At 45.5% G+C, this 24,936-nt stretch overlaps 1 protein-coding gene across 1 annotated transcript in view; it reads right to left on the bottom strand.

Annotated features, from left to right (window-relative positions):
• Positions 1-24,936, bottom strand: part of LOC104543198 (calcium uptake protein 1, mitochondrial-like) — a gene marked incomplete at its 3' end in the record, with an annotated part of 48,913 nt that overhangs the window by 2,391 nt on the left and 21,586 nt on the right. The window contains exons 4-5 of the mRNA XM_010187748.1: positions 21,718-21,800; positions 16,801-16,998 (exon numbers count right to left, since the gene is read on the bottom strand). Coding sequence (XP_010186050.1) covers positions 16,801-16,998; positions 21,718-21,768 — 249 coding nt within the window. The remainder of the gene's footprint in view (positions 1-16,800; positions 16,999-21,717; positions 21,801-24,936) is intronic.

Consider the following 24,936-nt stretch of genomic DNA (forward strand, 5'->3'; position numbering starts at 1 on the left):
ACAGTGGTCAGTCTCAGCGAGCCCTTTGCTCCCCTTTTTCAGGCTTTCCCAAATAACAGACGAAGAAACACCTATGGTTTAAGGACTGCAGGACATGCAGCTGGGGAAAAGGCAGACAAGCCTGCTTTAAGTAGGATTACTTGTAAAATTCAATGCAAACTATCTTCTGCACCTCAAATATCACTATTGAAAAACGATAAAATAACTTCTTTAGTGGCACCTAATACAAAACATTTATAGCTAAAGCATAAGCAATGGGGAAAAAAGCTTATTCCTCCTCAGATTGATGCTCTCAGCCTCTGGTCCTTGGGATTTCTGGGATTTCCTTGGTGGGAAGCTGCAGCTGGATCGAAACATTTAAACAGCCACATCACAAATTTTTCCCCAGAAGAGGCTGCCCGACGCCAGTTGATACCTGCTGATCCTTTCACATTACAAAAATAAAGTGTACCTGGCCCAAAAGTTTCCTGGCAGGTACGGCTTGGCACGCTTTCAAGCGTGAAAGGATGGACTGAGGTGGGGCAAAACACGCAAACTCTGGGGTTGGGAAGAGCCTCACCTGAAGCAGATCCACTGCGTCGGGTGACAGAGCTTTACTCTCTTGATTTATTGCACAGCTGGGACCCTGCGACTAAACCGACTCATTCCCCCCTCCCTGGGGGCTCCAAAACTGGTTCCGACTTTCAATTTCTGCAGGTGGTCATCAGGTGAATCGAGCCAAAACACCATGCAAATATTATTCACAAGAAATAAAAAAGCCTGAAAACCATGGAATGAATGCTTCTTATTCTGGGTTTATGTCACTTTAAAATGAACACCTCTAACATTAAACCGAACCACTCACAGATGCCCAGAGTCAATTCCTGGCAGCCAAGCGTTACGCGCTCCCATACATGGGCACGCAGCGGTGTTCATTGCAAAGGCCAGCCCAGAAAGTGGCTGGCAAGTGAGAGTCGGTCAACAACCAGTTTCCAAATTCAAATATAATCACCACTGAATGGAGAAAAAGCAATAAAATCACAGCGATGGGTAAAGAAAGTTCAAAACTTGCCTCCAAGCTGGTGTCAGACACATTTAAATTAATTGCAGAAGGGACGAGGGGGAGATGTCATTTAAAGATGATGCAGAGAAAGAAAATTTTTGGTGAGAGAATTCTGCCTGTTTTTTCTGATATATTAGCTATCAAGTTTATTCATAAAGAAACTTGGTTCCAACTGATTTGTGAGTGGAAAGCCCTTGATTTCAGCTTCTAAAAAAGTCCCCATCTACCCTGACTGCCCCTTTCCCACTGCCCTGTCTGGGAGCTGAGGTATGACATCTGTGCTCTCCTGCCTTCTTGAATGTCCTCTGGCCAACCAGAATCACAGAATCGCTCGGTTGGAAAAGCCCTCTGAGATCATCACGTCCAACCGTTCCTGTCTACCCCCTAAACCATATCCTTAAGTACCTCATCTACCCGCTCCTTAAACACATCCAGGGATGGTGACTCCACCACCTCCCTGGGCAGCCTGTGCCAGCTTCTGACGACCCTCTCAGTAAAGAACTTCCTCCTTATCTCTAACCTGAACCTCCCTTGGCACAGCTTGGTGCCGTTTCCCCTTGTTCTATCCCCCATCACCTGGGAGAAGAGACCAGCACCCACCTCTCTACAAGCTCCCTTGAGGCAGTTGTAGGTGGTGATGAGGTCTCCCCTCAGCCTTCTCTTCTCCAGGCTAAACAAGCCCAGTTCCCTCAGCCGCTCCTCATCAGGCTTGTTCTCCAGAGCCCTCACCATCCTTGTGGCTCTCAACGCAGCTCGTCCGTTGTCTCTGCTTGAAAACGAAGGAGGGTGCAAAGCCTACAGTAATTCTTCATTCAGTACTCAATACACAGTCTGTGAACAGTGCTGAGTGTTAAAAATCCCCCAGATATTTGAAAAGGCAGGAAAAATAGTGTCCTTTCCCAGGCAGTCACAATCCTTTGCCTTCATGCATGTGACACTACTGTACAGATTATTTTTCCAGTCACTCAGAGGGAGAACCAAACCCCACAAGGATGGGATGCAGGGCAGAACATGCTGAGATTTATTATAAACAAACAGCTCCTCTGACAGCCTTTTTCCCCTTCATATATCTTCAAGAAAGGAAAAGCACAGTCAAAGCAGTCGCTCAGCAGGCACCACAGGGCACCAGCACAGGATGGAGAAGCTCCCATGTGTGACACCCACCATTAAGGAAACAGGAGGGAACGAGGGGGGTCCTACCCCCATCCAAACTGCAGCCCCAAAATCGATGTGTGCAGCACAGATGGATGGGAAGTTCAACACCTCCAGAGCAGCTTCCACACGCAGCCACTTGGTGCCAGCAGTGGATTCTGCATCTGCACAGCAGCAAGGACACATTAAATAATGAAATATAACGCTCTCCGGTGTTCTTCCTGCAAGCCAGGATACCCTGGACGCTGGACAAATTAGCCTAAAATATAATAGACAGTATTTTGACATTCATTAAAAGCCAACACGATGTGTAAGGAAATCAAAGGCATTCACAGGCGAGCAAGAAGGCAGGAGAGACGGGGCACAGTGCTTCACTCTCCACCTTGCCCCAGCTTCACTAGCCCAGTCCCAGAAGCAAGTCTGTACACCACAGCAGGAAACTTTCTACAGTCACTTAAAAGACTATTCAAACTTAAACATGTGTTAAATACTCCCGCTTTCCCCCTAAAAAAACCCCCACCAGACAGGATGAACACCTTCGTGTTCCTCTATAAGTTGACATGTGGGTAAAAGTCCTTCTAGCTTAGCTTTCTGTCTGAATAAACAACCCTACTCTCTTTTCTTTGAGAAGAGGAATGAAGGAAAGTTTTCATCACGAGGGGAGCAGAAGGCAAATAAACAGACAATGCTCTCTGCTTCCACATCTCCTTAATTGCATAACTTTAAAGAAAGGCAAAACAAGGATCCACCATAAAACAACAGACCCGTAATCCCTCTGCTTCCAGACTTCACCATTCTTCCCCATGATCCCAATCCACCTTCTCCTGTAGGAAATCAAATGCCAGTCTCTGAGAAGCATCCAGCTTGAACCAATTCAGAGACACCACCATGAGAAACATCTTTATTCCAAAAAAGCATTGGAACTTCTTAAACACGGACATTGGTTTCCTTTCATCTCTCCTGCTGCTGCCACCAGCTGCACGGCTCACTGCTGGGGAACGAAGCAGCTCTGACAGCTAAGGAGCCATCTGGCACGGGCAGGAGGACCTCCTCTGGGTCCTCCTTAATCGCAGAGATTGGGCATCACCAGTGCTGCTGTGGAGCCAGGCCATCCACCCCATAAATGTAGACTTTTCCAGTCTGAGAAACAGCATGGAAATCAGGAAAAGCTGTTTACACTGAAGGTTTAGGGTACAAACAGCATCGTGTCTCTATGAGCACAGACCTGCAGCCCTGGTTCTCTGTAAGTTGCTGAATTGCCCCTTCCAGAGACGCTGCAGTGTTTCAGAAAGAAAACCTAAGATGAAATTGGTGCCTTTTAACTTCTCCCCAGGACATCCCTCCTTCAGAAAAAGGTCAGACTTGGGTACCAGAAACTCCTCAGGGAAGACTTCTCATTCCAGCTGACTCTCCTCCCTCCTCATTCATTAAATTTGTTGTAATCAATAACATTAATATGAGAAATTTCTACCTAAAATCACAGTGCTGAAACCCTGTCTAGTCAGAGATTGCAAGCATAAAAAAGTGCTTAGAAACAAGGAGCAGAGCATCTTCATTGCTGCTACCAGACCAAACCATGCTCAAGAGAGCAACACCGGCTCCACAACTGCCCAGGGAGGGGTGCCAGAGCACCAAAACCCTCAGAGTGTGCTTAGCATCACCATACAACCCACAAAGGGATGTAAAAACCTCACACTTCAAAAGTGGAATTTCTTCCCCTTCCTAACCCAGCACTGCAGTTTTGGTCTGTACACTGAATAGTGGCTTATTTTCTTTTGCTTGCTTTGTTTGCTGAAGGAGATTGTTAAAATCACCATCACACCCTTCCAAGGCCTGCACCTGGCACAGAGTCAAACGGCATTTGACTTAAATGCCATCTGAACCCGGGTATTTCCCTCTCACATCTCCCATCGATGTAAGAGGGAAATACCCAGCTGTGGTGTGACACAGCACCATGAAAACACAGCTTGGACTTTTCCTAAAGCAACGTCAACAGGAAAAGCAGCGGCACCCCCCAGGCTGGTTGCCAATGACCTCTTTGGTGTAACCCTTCCAGCACCCCTGGGGCAATGAGGTGTGGGAAATTGGCTCCATCTGTGCTTTGGGGCTTGAATCTACATTCCCCAGACTTATCCCATGAGAGGGATGAGACTTGCCCATGACAACTGCGGAGCCGCACGGATGAAGTGATACCCTGTGCTGCTTTTTCTGCAATTATGCCCATACCTGTCAGTGCACGGGTTCATCTGAGAGTTACCACATGGCTTTGCTGGTCTATAAACACCAGGAGAGAATGTGAGACACGGTCACATCAGTTGTAAGAGGGATATTAAAGACAAATACCATGAAGCATAGTACTCCTGCTGTGCAAGAGTCAGCATCTTCAACTTACTATTTTTTTTACTCTTCAGAAATACTCCTAAACCCACCTTCTGTAAAGTTGATGTGCATATTCATGACCTTCAAACTACCTGCACCCAGGCACCCCAGCAATATAGTTTCTATCCTCTTTAAACACTCATATTCACAGAATATCTAGTTGTATTTTAACAGGCTTTTCCATTTCTAGGAAGGCTTCTCCTAAAAACCAACCAACCAAACTATGCATTCCCTAAAATCTCAAAGCAAGCATCTAAAAAAGAAACTCTTGCGCCACATTTTTCAATTGAGATAGCCAAAAAGAAATCCACAAGGACTTTTGGATGGGGAGAAAAATGTCAAGGGATTATTTTTGAGCTGATTTATGCTGGTTAAACAAACACCAATAGCAGAAATATTGCTAATACCAATTCTGTCAGGTTTAGGGGTAGATGAAAAATGTGACCTGTTCCGAGAGCCACAGTGTGTGTAACAAGAAATCAAAAGGGTCTGGGAAATAATGATTTGTAGGGTAATATTCAGATTCACAATATACGACCCTTTAAAGTAGTATTTGCTCAAAGCTTTATTTGACAGGCTATAATACATTATGTATCTGCAAACCACTGCAGCACTGGCTCTGTTTACTGTTCTGGAGAAGCAGGCTGCCAGGATCTCTTGTCAAGTTGCATCAGCAACTATGACAGAGGAACTAAAATTAAAAAAAAAGAGAAAACACTGTACATTTAAATCCCAGTGACCTCCTCCGTCCAAGAAAATTTAATATACTTGGGAGTAAGCTGTTATGTTTGCACAAAATTGGCATCAAATTACTGCCAAAAAAGGCAGGCAAAAGTTCTAAAGGCTTTTTATTGTGAAAGATCAGAGGTCTCAAAATATTAAATTTTTGGTTAATTCTGCTGCACATGGCTCTGAACCATTGGGTTTTGCACGGTGAAACCCAGTCTGCTCCAAATAGACCTGACATACTGCAATGGCAGCCTGCAAAGAGCCACTGGATGGGACCAACAAAGCCCAGTTACGTTATTTGGTAAAAACCAGTTGAACAAACAGCTCTAAAGATAAGATTAGATAAACAGCAGGCGAAATACAAACAGGAAGGACGTGGAGGAGGAAATGCCAAATCCAGCCTGAACCATCATGCACAGGCTGTTCTGGGCATCATCTGCAACTCTGGGCAGTGCAAACCTGGGCTGCTCAAGAAGATTTGGTCCAGAGCTGGATAACCCGAACAGAGCTGCAAACCACGACCACCACGACCCAGCTCTGATGCCCCGAGTGGGCTGGGAGGCTCCCTGCCTGCGGCGCTGCTGCAGACACAGGCTGTGCTGAGCTGGCATGCTGCCTGCTGCCGATGGCAGGCCCTGCTCCACTGGGGACGGGCAGACAGCATCGCAAAGTCCTCGGGTTTGGAAACCACTCCTGAGCCTCGTAAAACTAGCCAGGGCATCCGAATTATTTAATCGTCCATTAACTCCCTGCTCTACTTGATTCCCTGCACTCAAGTGTGGGTTGTACAGCCGGATAAGGTCAGGAAAAATGCTCCCAGTGCTGCCAGCGGCAGATTGTTTCTCTATCAAACATATGAAAGAAAAGAGAGCTATTTTCATACAAGAAAAATCCAATCGTCTCAATGCTTTCCCTGTTTGCGTTTTCCCTCTGCTCTCTGAGAGCAGCTCAAGTGAGTATGTGGCAGTCAGGTTAAAAAGGTACATCTGTCAGCAGCGGTGCAATCCCAGCAGACCAGGCGTTTGATAGATGCTTTTGAGGTTTCATTGACCTTGGCACACAACTGCTGCCTGCGAGGGGAAAAAAATTAATTCCAACATCCAGCAACTTGTTACGCTTTAATGAGCAATTAAAAAAGGTTATGTAAAGATGGCCGCACCTGAACTGCATCCTCGTGAATCAAAATAACTTCTTGCCAGCTCTGAAAAGATTTGCTTTGAAATTTCACGCGGTGAGAGAATGAAAGGAAGGAAACAAAGGCGAGGAATCGGTAATACTAAGGGGAAAGGACATGTCTGATAAATTAAAGGGAAGCACTCGCCTGACTGCTGGGATGGAGAGGGTGCAGAGATGAGCAAACACCTCTCACTGCTGCTTTCCAGATCTGGCTCCATTACTGCCATTCCCATCCCTGACAATGCCCCTGGTACCTCGGCACGAGGAACGGAGCAGTTTTCCATCCTGCTCACTCGCTGAGCAAGAAAAGAATAAAATTCAGACACAGCGTGAACTCCTGACTCCTCTGCAGGGAAACCCACAGGACAGCAGAGCTGCAAGCACCCAAGCCAAACCATTACTCTGAAAAGCAAAAATAGAACTCTCCATGTAAGTGATAGACGCAATTTTATTATGAAATACAGCTCTCTTACTATGTTATGAGTTTACACTGTTTCTACTTGACCTTGGTGCTCAATTCCCTAATAAAAATAAGTTTTCAGCAGTTTGATTCAGCCTAGCAGGGAAAAGGGAGCGCCTGTTTCGTGCTCCCATGTCCAATACACCAACAGCCAGCAACGTGTACAGGTACAGAACAGCTCTGTTTTCAGGGCTTGAAAGGGGAAAAAGAGCAAGAGGACAAAAGCATTTGTTCAGATAGTGGAAGGACGATGCAGAAGTCAGATACCTGCTTGAGAATTGCTCATTGGAAACTTCACAACCAGCGATTTCAGTGTGTCGTTATCACGCAGGACTCTTCCGTTTATCTTGGGTCATGCAAGAAGCTGGCCAACATTCTCACCCAAGGGAGCAGAGCAAGCCCATCAGGTGATAAACATTGCTCACACTCCCATAGTCACTGCACCTGAGGGTCCATGGGAAGATGGAAAACACGCAGCCCTAAACATCTGCTTTGGTTTTTGTGAGCTAACTGGGACACTGCAAACGCCCCAGCAGCGGCTCCACAATAACAAAACAAAGCTGCAGAAGCTTGTGAGGTGATTCCTGCCTTTCCCACACTGCTAACAGCACAACACCCAACACCAGCATAAAATGGTGAGCGTGTGCTGAGCTTTTTGATCCAAAGTCCTCCATATGGGGCTCACATGCCCAGGTACGTCACCCAGCCAACGCTGACATACGGCTGCAGTCCTGACACGTTCATGCAGGCATCCCCGGCTCCTCGCCCATCAACTTTTGGGACTACCTGGCTCTCTGTTAACTGAATTGTGCACAATGGAACAAAAGCACCTAGCTTATCCCTTCTACTTGATGGGCTCAGCAATACAAACCTCCACATACACTCCTGTGGCAATGTGATTAATCAAAATACCACTCTTGGGATTTTACTTGCAAGGGTCCTAAACAAAAGGCGCTGCTGCCTGCGTGAGCGCAGTTCTCGGCACGCTGCACTGCGGGAGCTCAGGAGTGGATTTACACACACTTCATAAACCAAAGGAGCCTGTTCTTACAGAGCGAAACCCTCTACTGCTACTAACGATGCAATAAATAGGAACTCCAACAAAATCCTCAAACGGCTTCCCCTGCAGAGCTGCTGCATCAACCATGTTTAAGTCACCCAGTTCGAGTATAAGCGAAGCAGCAGCATAAACCACAGTGGGTGTTTTCTCACCGAGCGCTGCGATGATTGCTTTAATCGGTCCATGAAGCACCCACTCCAAACAAGGAGATGGCAACGCTGCTCCTGTGCACTCGAGCGATTTCCCAGCACTGCTCACAAGCAGCTATCGCACCTCGATGCACACATATTGTCCCACCCGTGTCAGCTCCACTGGCATGCTTCTGGACCACTGCCTCTTTTGGTCTACTGACCACAGGACGTTTGCAGTTTGACACTGGGTACCTGCTCGGTGTCACTGCCCTTAACCAGAGTGTGTCAGGGCCAGCTGTAGTGCTGCAACTGCTCGCTTGTCACTGCTGACAGAGTAGACTGAGGTTACAGCTGAGACACAATTTAAGGGGTTGCCTAAGTGCTTCTACTTGATTTCAATCCAACAGGTACGTTGAAGATGACAGACACAGTCTTCCTGTACTCATGCAGGCTGAGTACAGAGTTGACTGAAGCAAAGCCCAAGCACTGGAGCACCCATCACTCCCTAAAGGACACCCACTGGCACCCCCAGGATGTCTCACCAAGCATTTCACAGCTGACATGCAGATGCTTGACATGCTTTTATGATCCTGAGCCTCCCTAAACTGCCCCATGGCTGATATTTGACTCTTCCTCCACCTGTCAGAGCAAGGCACTGGAAGGGTTTGATTTCACTAGCACAGATGATTTCCTCACTTGCTTTTGCAGCCTGCACTGGGAGGAATTAGTCTGGAACGGTGTTTACAGCATCTTTCAGTAGAGGCACAAAGCACAGCTTTCGGTAGCTCTCCCATGATGGTCACCACTCACCCATCCACTGACACTCTCGTTACTGACAAAAGGGAGTGATATTCAACCTGCCTTGCATTTAAACTGAACTTTCCCTAGTGCACATTTAAGCCTCTCATTACTTGCTTTGCTGTTACTGATTGATGAAAGTAAATACCTTCAGTCTTCTTTATAGTGACTCCTCATGTTTACTGAGACAGTTATACCTCCCTTCTGTCTTTCCTTTAAGCTGTACATGTCACAGTCTTGCAACTTATTCCTATTTTCCAGACTTTTTTTCCATACTAATATCCCACTCTGAATTATTATAAAGTCTTTGGCCGACACTGGATGAAAACTGAATGTCAGCCTTTCCCCAAACCCTAACCAAGACAGTACTGTCAACATGAAAGCTTTCCAAAGACCCTTCCCATTCACATGGCAAGTCAACAACACACTGCCAGAAGCTCTGATTGCCATCAAAATGGGGATTGGAAGGGACCTCCAAAGCTCATCCAGTCCAATCCCCCTGCCGGAGCAGGAACACCCAGATGAGGTTACACAGGAAGGCGTCCAGGCGGGTTTTGAATGTCTGCAGAGAAGGAGACTCCACAACCTCTCTGGGCAGCCTGGGCCAGTGCTCTGTCACCCTCACTGAGAAGAAGTTTCTTCTCCAATCATGGCAAGACAAAAACACACTGCCAGAAGCTCTGATTGCCATCAGAAACGTGGTAAACTGTCCACATAATTTCAACTGCCTGTCTAGAAATTCCCATGTATACTCTGGGCTGTGACTTCTTAACTACAGTGTTCCCTGATATGACCCTAACCATGGTGGTCACTCGATCACATTTTTAACTAGAGATGTCATAAAATTCTGTCACCCATACCACCTTCATGGCTATTCATCACAAAGCCACAGTTATCAGCCTTATTTCTATTCCCTAAAAATTCTAATACATTAAACACAGAAAAGGGAGTATATAGATCTGTGGGAATAAACCCGGTAACTCCTCTCTCCTTGGCACTAAACTAAAAACCACCCCTGACTCCAGTAAGGACTCCAGAGGCGCAGAAGCCTCGAGGTCAAAGTCCTTTTTTCTCCAGAGCTGCTGTTTAAAGGTTATTTGCTATCAACATTCCTTGAATCTAGAATTAGGGGATGACAAAACTGACACAGCCCCAGAGCGTGGGCTCTCCGACTCACAGAATCACAGAATCCCAGAGCGTTAGGGATTGGAAGGGACCTCCAAAGCTCATCCAGTCCAATCCCCCTGCCGGAGCAGGAACACCCAGATGAGGTTACACAGGAAGGCGTCCAGGCGGGTTTTGAATGTCTGCAGAGAAGGAGACTCCACAACCTCTCTGGGCAGCCTGGGCCAGGGCTCTGTCACCCTCACTGAGAAGAAGTTTCTTCTCCAATTGAAGTGGAACCTCCTGTGTTCCAGTTTGTGTCCGTTACCCCTTGTCCTATCATTGTTTGTCACCGAGAAGAGCCTGGCTCCATCCTCGTGACACTCACCCTTTAAATATTTATAAACATGAATGAGGTCTCCCCTCGGTCTCCTCTTCTGCAAACTAAAGAGCCCCAGCTCCCTCAGCCGCTCCTCAGAAGGGAGATGCTCCACTCCCTCCATCATCTTTGTAGCCCTACGCTGGGCTCTCTCCAGCAGTTCCCTGTCCTTCTTGAACTGAGGGGCCCAGAACTGGACTTAGATGCAGACAGGTATGCTCTTCAAGACGTCCCATCCGCTGACCCCTTCACTCTCAATCTGCCTCTGCCCAGCCAAGAGAAAGGGGTTCAGGCTGAACTTGGTGTGTAACAGCACACAGCAGTAACGGGACAACTGGGTAGCAGAGGACTACCTCAGGACATCTCCCCTGTGCACAGGTCCCATGCTCCACTGCTGTCTCCCACGTCTCAGCTTCAGAGAATCCACCCTGCAGCTGCACAGGCAACCTGTAAGCACGCATTTGGTCTGGTGTCTTAGCAGAGAAGCAGCTCCTAGGCAACACAGCAGAACAAAAATGTAAAAGCCAAGCTGTTCTGAGCTTTCTTTGGTTGCTTAAAAAGTGCTGCTCTTTAATTGTAATCTCATTTTACTAATATTCCTTTCCCTGCTCTAATTCTGTGCTTTACCTAATCCCTCCTCCAGCCACCACTTTTTGCCCTTCACCACCCCCAGGGCTTGGACTGCTCCCTCTCACCGCTCATAACCCAGCTGCAGCATTTGTTCATGTTACTGAGCCCAAAACCTCCCAGTGCTGCATCCCCACCTCACCTTCCCATTGAATCACTCGTCCTCTGAGATAAAGAGAAGACCCATGAGGTGCATTTTAGGCTTTCTGCATTTAAAGATCAGCCTGTCCTCCCTCCTTCCCCATGGAATATTGTATGGTTTCAAAGCATCTCTTTTAATACCCTGTACTGCAGCCTCACTGGCACACCCCAGGTGACTCAAACCATTCCTGGATATATTTGCACATCAGAGATGCCACAGTGACAGACCCCTCAGGTAAGCCTCGCAACCAGGTCAGGAAATCTCTAACAAAGCACTCAAGCAATTTTTGTATCTGCCATTAATTGCCCCATTAAAGGGACAACTTCACAAGTGCTGGTTTGGCTTTTCATATGTAATGACCGTGTGAAGGAAGAGAAAGCAAGCAAGGTACTAAAGGAGGAGGCATAGATATAGAGGATTTAGATATAGAACTGACAAACCTATGTAAGCATACAAAATCCATTACAGGACACAAAAAAGGAGGAATTAATAAGAAAAAGGGAAAATGTTACGTCCCTCATCGCCGTTCTCATGATGGCCAGTGAAGCTGAAGGGTGAGGGGATCAACAAGTAGAGGACACAACTTTGTGACAACACAGGGTGACTTAAGATAAAAACACCTCCTGTAAGTTCAGTAGCAAACTGACCTCCAAAAAAGTCTTGACTTTTGGGTCCTTCCCTAAAAAGCTTAGCCCATCTGACACTGCCAGACTTGTTTTTTCAGGCTGGTCAAAACAAATCCAACTTCTCTTTTCTTTCACCTAAATCACTGCAACAGGTATGAAGAGACACGACTCATTACTGCAAACTTGGTTGCCTATGCTAACAAATCACCAACATTCTGTAGCAATCTGCAAGGCCACATAAAAATAAGGCAGAACTCAAAAAATCTTGAGTAAGCTGGTAAAAACACAGTCGTTTTTAATACCTGGCACAGGATTACTCAGATACCAACTACCCCAGCACTGGGAGTTGGAACAGAAAGGCACCTATGGACTTCAGTTATTACTCTAAAACCAGATTGTGAAGCATTAGAAATGCCTTCTGAAACCAGACAGGGTTGAGATCCAAAAAGATCTAGGACTTTCTAATGAGATCTGTGCAGATGGAAGAGCATCCATCATCCCTTCTTCATAAAAAACCAAACCAAGCAGCAATTGTATCAGCATTAGTCATGGAAACAGGAGTTTACAGGTTAAAGAAGTCACTCTCACATCACCTGTCACAGAACAGACACATAAAAGAAGTGATTTTCCAGATGGCAGCAATGACGTGTGCTACCTTTGCCACATTCTCACAGAATCCCATTTTACATTCGTTTGCTCCAGGACCTGGAAGACCTTTTGCTTGGGAGGGATTGCTATTGGGGCATCCTTGACCCTTGGGTAAACAACGCTCTGCAAACATCCCTATGTTTAAGCACAAGGATACACATCTGCACGAGGATCTGACTCTTCAACCTATCTGGCAAACTCCCCCATGGGAAGCTGCATCCCACTACCTTGAAGCGTAGACCCCAGTTCATACCAGACTGAGACATGAGGTTGCTCAAAGCCACAACCTCCCCTCTCCAGACGTGGCATCTCCTGCCAGGAAGACAGCCCCACATCTACAAGGCGTAGGGCTGCATTAGTACCTGCTTCACCAGTTCAGCTGAAAACAAATGCCCTCCATGAGTAACTGTCAGGGAAACAATGAGCTATGGAAATCTCACTGCAGGCAATTTGGAAAAAAGAATTCTCTCCTGAGGTCTCACGCCACAGGCGCATATCCCACTGCTGGCAGAAAGAGGCCTGGGGAGATAAAACAAGGCTAAGTATGGAGATTAAATCACTGCTGTTAGCAGGTTTAGGGTTGCCTTTCAGGGGTGACGCAGATGTGGAGAACAAAAGGCTAACACATCTTTTCTACGTGCACTTACAGAATCACAGAAAAATTTAGGCTGGAAGAGACCCACAGGCTGGCTGGGACTTCTCTTGGTCCATCAAGTACACAGGAATATCTAGGACAGCCACTAACAAGCAGAAATAGCATAAACGATGATGTCAAGTCCTATTCATCTTCCTAACTCACAGAGTATTTTCACTGAAAAAAGAAAAGCACCATTCAAGCCAAATACCACCTATCCTAACAGGACATGTTATAGCTGCAGAGCCTGTCCACACTAACTTGTCACTGCTTGTTGTAAGTGACAAGAAGAAAAGAAGTCTTTCCACAGGCACTATGCATGGCAGCATGAATGCAGTAAGAAAATGGGGAGGACTTTGCCCGGAGCCAGAGCTATTTGGTGGGTTGGTTCCTGTGATTCAGCCTTAGCTAAGCCAGGCCACCTTGCAACACAACAAGGAGGCCATGGCTTCCTCAAAGTAGTCAAACTACAAAAATCTGTAATAAGCTATCAAAAGCCTCTTCTCTCCCTTTGGCTGCGGTTACTTTTCTTATCCTTTCCCTCCTGCAACTGAGTTGATTGCCAAGTTTCCATAAAATGATGAAAAATTTACTTTTATGAAAAAATAAGCAGAAGGGAAGAAGAAAACGCCGGCCACTGTTACTTAAACATGCTGTCAGCACTTCAGCCATAAGGCATATTGAAACGTTCAGGGCTTTGTCTGATCTAATGCCTCTCAGAAAGTTTCTGCTCGATCTTAACAAGAAATATGCATGAATATTTTGCTAAGAAAAAAAAGGCACTAAAATCAGTAAGAGGAAAATGGGTTCAGATGGTCAGAAATTATAGTTCCATCTTTGCAGTTAGCAGAAGAAACCATCTCTCAAGTGTATTAACTGCAGATAAGCCTGGATCCTGAGCCAACAGAAAAACAGCTTTTAAAAAGGTCTTATTTAAAGTAGATTTCTTCTGAAAGAGAAAAAGAGGCATTCCAGTTTGAGAACAGAGGCACCATGTCACCTGGGGGCTGCACCAGCCCCAGGAGATATCCTTCAGACCATCAAATGGTGCATTTCCCCAAAGGTTTTTCTGGAGTTCAGACACTGAACAGGAACAAAACCTGATTTTCAAATTAACATCCCAGTTTCAGACCACGTACTAATTTTGCTAAGCCAGCAAAGGATGAGTAGATGAGGATACAAGAGTTCAGCTGAGCCCCTGGCAGATCTGCTACTAGCTCTTTTCTGCTCCTTCTTGTCCACCGGTAACACCAGCCACACCAAGAGAAGGATCCAGAGATCTTCTGCATGGGCAGGCGAGCACAAGGCTGATGAAGGATCGCTCTGCTCCCAGGCTCATCACCCAGATACACACACACACAACAAGGGAAACTTAAAGATCAGCTACGTGAGTTACCTGATGCTCTGTAGTACAATATTTCCTTGCGCCACTTGTCACGTTCTGTATTAAAAACAGTGTGACCAGCAGGTCCAGGGAGGGGATCATCCCCCTGTACTTGGCACTGGTGAGGCTGCACCTCGAGTGCTGTGTTCAGTTCTGGGCCCCTCACTAGAAGAAGGATGTGGAGATTCTGGAGCGTGTTCAGAGAAGAGCCACAAGGATGGGGAGGGCTCTGGAGAACAAGCCTGATGAGGAGCGGCTGAGGGAACTGGGCTTGTTTAGCCTGGAGAAGAGAAGGCTGAGGGGAGACCTCATCACCACCTACAACTGCCTCAAGGGAGGTTGTGGAGAGGTGGGGGCTGGTCTCTTCTCCCAGGTGATGGGGGATAGAACAAGGGGAAACGGCACCAAGCTGTGCCAAGGGAGGTTCAGGTTAGAGCTAAGGAGGAAGTTCTTTACTGAGAGGGTCGTCAGAAGCTGGACCAGGCTGCCCAGGGAGGTGGTGGAGTCACCATCCCTGGATGTGTTTAAGGAGCGGGTAGACGAGGTACTTAAGGATATGGTTTAGTGGGTAGACAGGAACGGTTGGACGTGATGATCTCAGAGGGCTTTTCCAACCCAGCGATTCTGTGATTCTCCTAGTTTGCATGGGTCAAGGTAAAAACTTGAGGGATGTCTCTTCCCTGAATTACCGCAGTTTTTAAGTGGCTTAGTTCATTAGCGCACTCCTTGGAAAAGGAGCAATGCAAACCCACTGGGCACTTGTGTGAAAAGCCACTTAACCGTGAACAAGCACATCAAATGTGAAGCAAGGAGAGAAAGCGGGAGATGATGTCAAAAGAGATAAAACAGAAGAGGAGAGAGGCCACGTTGCATAATGCCGAGGACAGAAATAGGCCTGTATTGCCTACATTGATGAGAACTGTGAGCAGAAAGGTCAGGTGCTTCAGCATCATGAACTCAGGAAAAAATTAAGTTTGGCAGAACAGAACTGTTACCTTTGCATGGGTCAATTTTCCAGTTAAAATGAGCTAAAAAAATGCTAAGCACACCATGGCACAGTGCTCAAGGGTGCTGTCAGGAACTCAGTAATGATGTGTTTATGATATTCATTAACTTATCAAGACATAAATATCTCGTACTGTCCCCAGTTAATAACTTGTTAGACAGGCAAGTAACATTCACCACAAAGACGTACAATTGACTGAAATGCGTAAAAGCTAAATTAATACTGAACTGTTGCAGAAGGAAAAGAAGATCAAGTACCATGAAACGGAAAAAACCGTATCGCTTCTTAATGAGGTGAGTGAGGACCCAAGGAGGGAGCACAGGACTCCAGCACAGGGTCAGGACTAACAGTGCCTCCTCATTGTCCATCCCAGGAGCAAACGTGGCAGTGGGAAACCAGAGCAGGACAGCAAATGAGGATACAATGATCTGTTTGTCTTCCCTTTGCATACGAGTTTCAGCTTGTGTTTCTTAACCTTAAACAGTACTGCATTCACTTTCAGTGTGTAGAGTCGCTGAGAAACCAACACTTTCCAGTTCACACAGAACGTTTTCTTCAACCAACCTATTCCCCCACAAATGTGGAGCCACACCACCCGCTCTAATGAGCGGTTAAATGTAGTCAAACGGGACAATTACCTTCATTAAAAAAAAATAGTAATTAGTTCTTGTGTCAGTTTCTTACTTAGATTCATAAAACTCCAAATAAAAAGGGGAATAAATTCAGGTTAAGTTTGCAATGACTGACTTAACAGGAACTTAATAAAATGCTGTCTGCTAGCTGGATCACACAGCCTGAGCACGTGGACGTTCGTACATCAGACTGACGCAGTAGTGAGCTCTGAATACTGTACTCTTCACAGGTTGTGGAGGATTCTTCTTGTGCACAAAATCCTCATTTCTGATGCTAACAAAAGCCTGGCTTTGCTCAAGCCAGGTCAAACCCTTGATCCTGCTCCAAAGAAGGGCACTGGTTTTGAGTCAGCTCCACCTGGGAGCAGAGACACAGACCAAGAAGTCCCCCATTGCTATTCTTGCACTCGCTTTGTTGAAAGAACCACATTTTGAAGCTTGATGCTTAAATTCCAACTGTAAGGCTATAAGGCTGTTAACTCTTGGTAACACAAAAGAAAAATGACACCTTCAATTCAGTTGAAGGCCGAGTCTCAGAATATATGGACATTTCTTATAATGCACGTTATCCCAGGACTGAATAATGGAGGTCACTTAACAGAAACCACTGCTTTTCCTCCAGAAACCACATCGTGCGGCACTGTCCACGCTGCACTGCCCTCTCCAACATACGTTAAAACGTAACACAAACCTCAAGCTTCAGAATATCGTGCTGCAGTTTGCGCTGGAAGTCGAGGAAGTGGGAGATGGTCAGCTTCCCCTTCAGATCTGCCCCAAAGAAGTACGTCGTCAGTGCAGAGTTGAAGCCAGTTTTCAAGGTGTTCCCCGTTGTAGACCGGTCTCTGTGGCGCATGCCCATGCTGGTTTGAGAGCGAATGATGCTCTGGACCTAAAAATAGAGAGGATGTTAGCATCAAAACCACCACTGGGACTTATACTTGTAGGTACCAGTACGAAGTACTCCAGGCTCAGACATGTCATCCTCATTTATTTTTGCCTGAAATAATTCTCAAAGGACATGACAATTCAAAAACGTGGCTAAACTTAGGCTTGGTTTTTTCAAATCCTCTTTTAAAAGAAGGAAAAATAGAAAATGCTTAAAATGAGCGTTTTTAAGAAATTGTTTTTAAAAAACAATTCGCCCAGTTTGTAGGTAAGCACTTCAGGCGCTGATCCTATGCCTGGTCAGCAGAGAGCAGCTTGTTCCCAGCGAAGCTGCTGGAGGAGAGAAAGCCAAGGCAACCGCTTGGAAGAAAAAAGACTGTACACATTTTGGAGCTTCCACTCCTACCTTACTGCGCAGCCCAGTTCACACCAACCCCAGTTTGCTCACATCACATTTATTCTACCCTTGTGCATCCTCCCCTTGCTGCCTGCTGCTCTCTGTCGCGGCTGGAAGCTGCTCCATCCCTGGGGCTGTGTGGCAAGCTGAGCTGCAGGCAGGGGCTGATCCACCCAGAGCAAAGGGATCTCCAAAGGTCCCGCAGGCTGCATGAGCCCAAATACAACCCCAGCAGAATTACAAGTGATGCAGGAGTACCTGAGTTACCAGCAGACCAAGATATTTGCACAGAGACAGCCAAGCATGAAAGAACACATTATAACTGCAATATCTCAATGTTTTTAACCTAACAATGCAGCCAGTCTCCTCCCCTGAGCTCCCAGCAGCACCCTATACCTTCTCAAAGGCACCACTCAACTCAAGTGGATGCTACGGGACATGGCAAGGACCTGCAGGACAACTTCCCTACTTCCTACAATATGGCAAAAGGTTGAACTTGAAGGATGTGACAGCCTCAAAAAACCCAACCGTTTGATGTTTTAAGGGTCCTGTGCTAATTTAAGGCTTACCGAAGCTCTGGCAAACACCACTGCTTTGCCTTCAGCTACTTCCTCCTGCCGACAAAAGTTGGAAGGGAGGAAGAAAAACAGCTGCCAAGAGCTCCAGCTGCCAAAAGGACGCCAGAACCTCGTTATCGTGGTATATGGCATATTCAATTTTTTCCCTAACAAGAGAGCAAGTGCTGGAACAACCTCCAAGGGGATGCTCTGGAGGAGAACGCTGCGTATCACTGCTGGGCTCACCTCACTTGAAACGCTGCCTCTGAACCATAGAATGGTGGCTGTTCTTCCACTACAAGGAAAACCAAGACGAGTCAAAGGAAAAAAAACCACTACAGAAAAAAGGTTTTGGGGCTTTTTTTTTTTTTAATATGCACTGTGATGTAAGGAAGGATTTTTGCACTGCAAATAGCAGCTCCTAATTTTGCTTTGTGCTCCACTGTGACTGTGAGCTGTGAGTGCACATTCTGGAGACAAATATTTATAAACTGTCTGAAGCAATGCAGTTTATGACCAGCTTGGAAAACTGCCCCTGTTTCTGCAGAAGCCAGTGTTTACCACACTGCAGGCTGTTTGATAGAGCATCTTTCCCCGGGTGTTATTTATAAAGCATCCTACACCCCTCTTCTCTTCCCATCTATAACAAGTAGCAGACAGTTTGAAAATCCATCTGTGAGCACTGGAGCCAAAATTACTCGTCTAGTCCTTATTTTGGGCAGTCCTTCTAATACCCAGAAAGGCAGGCAACTGCTGCAAGAAGTTGTCCTCCAGCCCAACCAGTGCTGTACTCCCCCACAGCTCATTGATTGCACGAGGATGTGAAGCACAGAGATGCTTCACTTGTCTTTTGTAGATATTTCAGTCTAAGTGTTTGTGATGTGTTTCATCTTTTGCACCGGACAAGAGAAAGACAAAAAAAGCAATGAAAACAGTTAATGGTTTCAAGAGAAATCATTAGTAACACTGCTTGAGAGTTTACTATTATTCATCAGGCTTTTTAATTAAAAAAAGAAGAGTAAACTAATAACTTCCATGCTGAAGGATGAAAAGTTGAAGATTATACCGACGCAGGCACCAAACTGTTAAGCCCCATGCACGAACCATAGGCACCAACTGGAAGAAAAATGTGAGGCTCTTCAGTGAGGCCTGAAGAAATTCAATATTTTCGTATTAGGTAGTTAAAACCTCTGACTTACTCACATATTAGCTAAATTACTGCAAGTAATTTTCTTTCTTGATGAATACTCTCAAGGTTTTTCAGACATTAATGAGAAGAGGAACCTGCTGTTGGCTGTCTCCAAAGAGGATGTGTGAAAAAGGAATAAGAAACTCATTCCCACATGCTCACAGCCAACAGGGATTGTACGAAGCTGGTGACTGATCCTTTTCTTTCCCTTCTTCCTCTACCCATTCTCCCCAAAACAATGTTGTTTTCTTAAACTGATGCCACCTCCAGTAGCATAATCCCCTGGAAGGGCCCAGTTCCAGCTGCTCCTGCCAGGTAAGATGCTTATGGTAGAGGCCTGCAAGCCTTGCCATCCTTCATGCTCTTACTGAGGCATTTCCATAAGGAGTGAAAACGAGTATTTATCTTATAAATGGTTGTGTGTGTTACAGTACATACGTTTATGTTATATATGTGCCTCATGCTGAAGCTCTGTCTTTGCTTTAATTCTGTTTGTGAAGTGCAGCAAATCAGTTACCGTGGTATCTGCAGACACTGTAAGCTTCTTCTCACTTTCCAGAACAGCTCCTTCATCCTCTGACTCAAGAGCTCTGGGAGATCAGTCTTCACCACAATATTCTGATGCTAACCAGGAATTTTATTCCTTCATATAGAGGCAGTGACGCATATAACAAGCTTAACAAAATTATGTCCCTCATCCTAAGGATTTTTATCTGACTTAATGCACATATAACTTCCCTTTGCCCACCAGATGATTTGAAATAATTTGATTCCATTTTGTACTTATAGCACTTCTGAAACATTCGTCCTCAGGAAACATTCTTTCTTACTTTACGTGTCTAATAAAAAAGCCAAACATGACAGTCGCGTTAGTACCTTGGCGCCGCTGCATTTTTAGTAGGTGGTTAACTGTTCTCCACTTCTCATAAATTCGTCTCCATGATTCATTTCACTCTAGAACATAAGTCACTACTGCAAAACACCTTTTGAATGGAATATTATCAGATAGCTGCAGTGGAGTGCTATATTCATGCACTAAGCAAAGAGCAGAAAGAGCAGGATTTTTTACTTGGGAAATAGGAAACTTGGGATTTTTCATAGCTAAATCAGCAGTCTGTAGGGAGGCAGTGCCAAACAGCACAACAGCCCGGAGACATTTGTGCATTCAAATTTGTACTCGAAGGGAAATGAAAAACTGGCTTTACATTACAAGCTGTCACGTGAAGTGATATCATACTGGAGAGAAACATACTGCCATACTCCTCCCATAGTCCAAAGTTTGCATATAAAAATGAACAGTTAACCAGATATATCACACAGCTCTGAAGCAAACTCATAATAATGACATCGTACCCACAGGTAATAATTTAAAGAGGATGACAGCAAAGAGGGGGAATTAATTTAAGGGACCTGCTTTCCCACTAGTTCTTCCCATTTATAGCAAGTACCCCAAGCATGACCTCTTACTGCTCTGAAGTTAACCAGTCATTCAATCAACTGGTGAGTAAGAACTTATAACTAGATTATCCAGGGCTGCTTTATTCTCGAACATCCGTACACAGCGTTTCACCTTCTCCAAGTACAGCTGTCCTCCAGCATTACAAAACCCCACAAGGGCAGGTTATTTTTTTTAACCATTCTCTCGCATTTCCTTTGCCCAGAAGCAGTAGCTTCCACTTGCCCATTAAACACACAGTCCCCAGTGATGGGGGTCACAAAAGTTGTGCCAGGGGCCACATAAACATCAGATAATTAGTGGTGTACCTCCTCTGCCTCGTTCTTTGGTAACAGAGGTGGTGACTCCTCACCCAACGGGCCAGTTTTCTTCTTTGCAAATGCATTTACTTTTCCCTTCACGGAGTACCACACACACGGAGCTTTGCTGATATACAGTGACCTCAAGAAGTTTATGAGTTTCCAAAGCCTTAAAGCTGTTTTCTACATAGGCAAGAAAAGCTGTCCCCACTGACAGCTCAAGTCTTCATTCTATTCTCACTCTAACACAACCACAAGCCATAGCTTGTAGGAGGACCACACAGGTATCAGACATGCAGGCTACGCTCATTAAAAAGTCTGCATCAAGCTCTCTGCTGATGAAACCTTGCAAGAAGCAGGGGAAAGAAACTATTGAAAATACACTCTTAACAAACACAGTTTTGGATTACATTGAAATAAATGGCTAAATTCTTCTTTGAAATAGATTCAACGGGTTGTTCTCTGAAGACAAACAAAATTAAGAAATGCAATAAAAGCTGTGGGAGAAAGTAGGATCAAAATCCGAGGACATCAGTGAAAAAAATGATTTACCTACTTTGGAGGTGACATGTTGTAAAGCTGCCTTAGTGACAACACCACAGGAAATCAGAGTTTGCACTTACAGCTGTCCTGGTTGAATGAATAATTATGTCTTGAAATACCCAGTTAAAAAAATAAAAGGCACACAAGCACTGAGGCAACACAGCAGAGAATGGAAGAAAAAGATGCAAACCAGCAATAATCACACCTGTGATAAGAGGAGTGTATGACTTAGTATGACTAAGATGCTGTAGCATTAAGAAGTCAACCCGTTGTTCAACTTGCCTGCTCAAACTCTTCCATGTCCACCTCGCCATCACCATTCAGATCAAACATCTTAAAGGCAATTTCAAAATTCCTCTGGGGAGCTATGTAAAAAAAAAAAATCAAACAACAAAACAAAACCAAGATTAGTTAACCAAGACACAAAAGCTCAATAAAAAAGCTGCACGAGTTCAGAATGATTCTACGCAAAAGAAATTTTCCATCACTCTCGCAATTTTAAGAAGAAAATGCAGCTCTTGGGAACCTCCGGCTATGAGCTTCACAGCTCTCCTTTTACCATAGGTCTAGACAAAGAGGCTGGGAGTAGAAGATGTTTCTTGAACAAAACTTATTCAATTTACAGATAGAAAAAGCAGAAAAGAAAGACATCATCTGATATTTCTAATGATGATTAACAGAAAATGACGCTGCAGCAAGAGCTCTAGCCTGCTCCACACAATTTAACACCAATTTGGCCAGAGGACGTTCCTCCAGCGCTGCAGAGCACTCTCCACGCTTTGTGAAGCAGCCGGTGGGTGAGGAGCAGACCTGAACTTTGGGTAATTCTCTTCCAGACTCAGGCCCGCCTCACTGTGCAGATTCAAACAAACCATCCCCAACTCTGTCTCAGCCCGTTTATGCCATGGAGATAACAGATGAGCTGGAGCTCACCAGCTGAGATGCACCCGTGACAGCGTGGTACCTTATTTTTCATTGCATTTAGTCTACGTTGTCATGGTTTATTCAGTGAGAAGTCTGCAAAAGCATCATTTCACAGCCACCCATCACAGCAAAATCATGCTCCATCCCACCAAAGAATTTCAGTACATTTCCATTTTGGGCTCTGTAACCCATCATCATTTAAAGCTGTAACACAGTGCCACATTTTTTTCCAAATTAAGCTAATATATGAGAATTTATCTTGCTCTACTACTTTCAAATACATACCACCTACAGGAACGTTGGTGTTTGCTGGGATTTCCAGGGAATCCTCTAGGCTGTAACTAGTGCTTAGGCTGTCATCTTAAATGATCAATTAAAACAGCCCCTTTTTTTGTTCTGGAGATGACTCTTCCCCACCCGAATCTGGCAGCAGGATGTGGGACACTGGTGAGGCTCATCCCCCTTTAACCTCATCCGCTGCAGTCAGCTTTTCATATTTCTTGAAGATGCTTCAAGAGTAAGGAGTTTCTGCAACCAGTATTCTGCATTAACACAGGGGCGGGAGGGGGAGTGCAAAGAGGAATCACTGAGACAAAAAGAAATTAATATGGAATTAACTGAACTGGACTTGCACATTAATTACAGCTTCAATTTAGGGCCAGGAGACTTTTACATCACGTTTTCCCTTTGCTATAATAAACTGCAGCACTCGATCGCTAAAAGATTCAGCAAACATGTTAATGAGGTGGATGGAGCGTGTTCAGAGAAGAGCCACAAGGATGGGGAGGGCTCTGGAGAACAAGCCTGATGAGGAGCGGCTGAGGGAACTGGGCTTGTTTAGCCTGGAGAAGAGAAGGCTGAGGGGAGACCTCATCACCACCTACAACTGCCTCAAGGGAGCTTGTGGAGAGGTGGGTGCTGGTCTCTTCTCCCAGGTGATGGGGGATAGAACAAGGGGAAACGGCACCAAGCTGTGCCAAGGGAGGTTCAGGTTAGAGATAAGGAGGAAGTTCTTTCCTGAGAGGGTCGTCAGAAGCTGGAACAGGCTGCCCAGGGAGGTGGTGGAGTCACCATCCCTGGATGTATTTAAAGAGCGGGTAAATGAGGTACTTAGGGATATGGTTTAGTGGGTAGACAGGAACGGTTGGACGTGATGATCTCAGAGGGCTTTTCCAACCGAGCCATTCTGTGAGGTCACATCTCCCGATCACTTTGTGCCTTAAACAGACATACGACAACATTAAACTGGATGGCAGGAACTGCCCGTCACTACCCACTTGACACATACAGCACATACAGCCCTGCTGTTCTCACCTCTGGATTTCCAAGTTTCTTGTGTCCATTATTTGGGCTTTAAACTCCAAACACCACGTGCGTCAGCGAAGGCTCCTATCAGCACGGCGATCGCCAGCAGCACGCGGTGGGTCGCCTGCCCTGCCATGCACAACCCTGCGGCGGAAGCCATGCCTGCATCTCTGTCCTGCCTGCTGAGTTAAGGAGGGATGGGGAGCGAAGGTATCCCCATCCCTCCTTAACTCAGTGTTAGCTGAGGTGTAATCAGGGGGACCAGCTGTCCCCAGCACCAACTTCATAACCTCTCCAATGATGCAATCTAATTAAAGGGATTTATACACAAAGCCTCCTCTATATCCATCCATCACATCCAGTGATTAATTCTCCATTTCCTTGAAGAGCAACAATATTAAGCACCTTCTGACTACTCTCCTAATGTTTAAATAACCCGTCCGATTTTATTAACTTTAACTGCAAGTACTGCATGAAAGCCTGGATGAAAATTCTCCTTATTAGCCCCCACAATCTAGTGAAAGAGTTGTTACCTCTATGGGGAAACAGGGGACTATATAAAGCTCTAATCTAGTCACAAGAGGCTTGAAAAAGTGCAATTTACACAACCCATCTTTCTTCCCCCAGTTTCTCTGCCAAGTGATGTATATTCCAAGACTGGAAAATTTGTCATCCCTTGTTAAAAACTGGTGTTTAGTTTTCAGGGTCGGGGTTCTTTTTCCCCTTTTCTTTAAGGAAAAATATACCATGTCCCATCTGTGCAAAGGGTAAACAGAGAAAGCAAGGTACCCAACTTATCCCTCACAAAGGTCGTTTCCTCCTTTCCCTTCTCTCAACACACGTTTTCAAAAGCAGCTTATCAAAGCCTCAGAGGAGAGCATCACTTGCAAAATTAAAATAAACAGTTCAGCATCAAAAATCTGCACGGTCAGCATTTTCTAAGGACAGGAAAGGAAAGTGGCTTTAAATTGGCAAATTTAATTACTCCATTCCTTTAGCTAATCAGCAACACAGCCCGTTTCCTCCTCTGATCTGCCCATCTAACTCAAATTACTTGTAACGACACTTAAATCCAGCAGATGTGAATCTGAGCCAGGGAAACCAGAGGGCACTGAAGACAATTAGCTCATCCCGCTCCCACTCAGGAAGCAATGCTCATTAAGACGTATGTCTCTGATCTCCAGGCAGCCTGAGTTTATTTGTCCCCAGCGAGATTATTTCTGCCTCTCCTCTTGGGTGTGATGTTTCTGACCAGGATTTATTGGGAAAGAG

This window comes from Mesitornis unicolor, unplaced genomic scaffold, assembly GCF_000695765.1.
Source record: "Mesitornis unicolor isolate BGI_N332 unplaced genomic scaffold, ASM69576v1 scaffold2727, whole genome shotgun sequence".
NCBI classification, from domain to species: Eukaryota; Metazoa; Chordata; class Aves; order Mesitornithiformes; family Mesitornithidae; genus Mesitornis; species Mesitornis unicolor.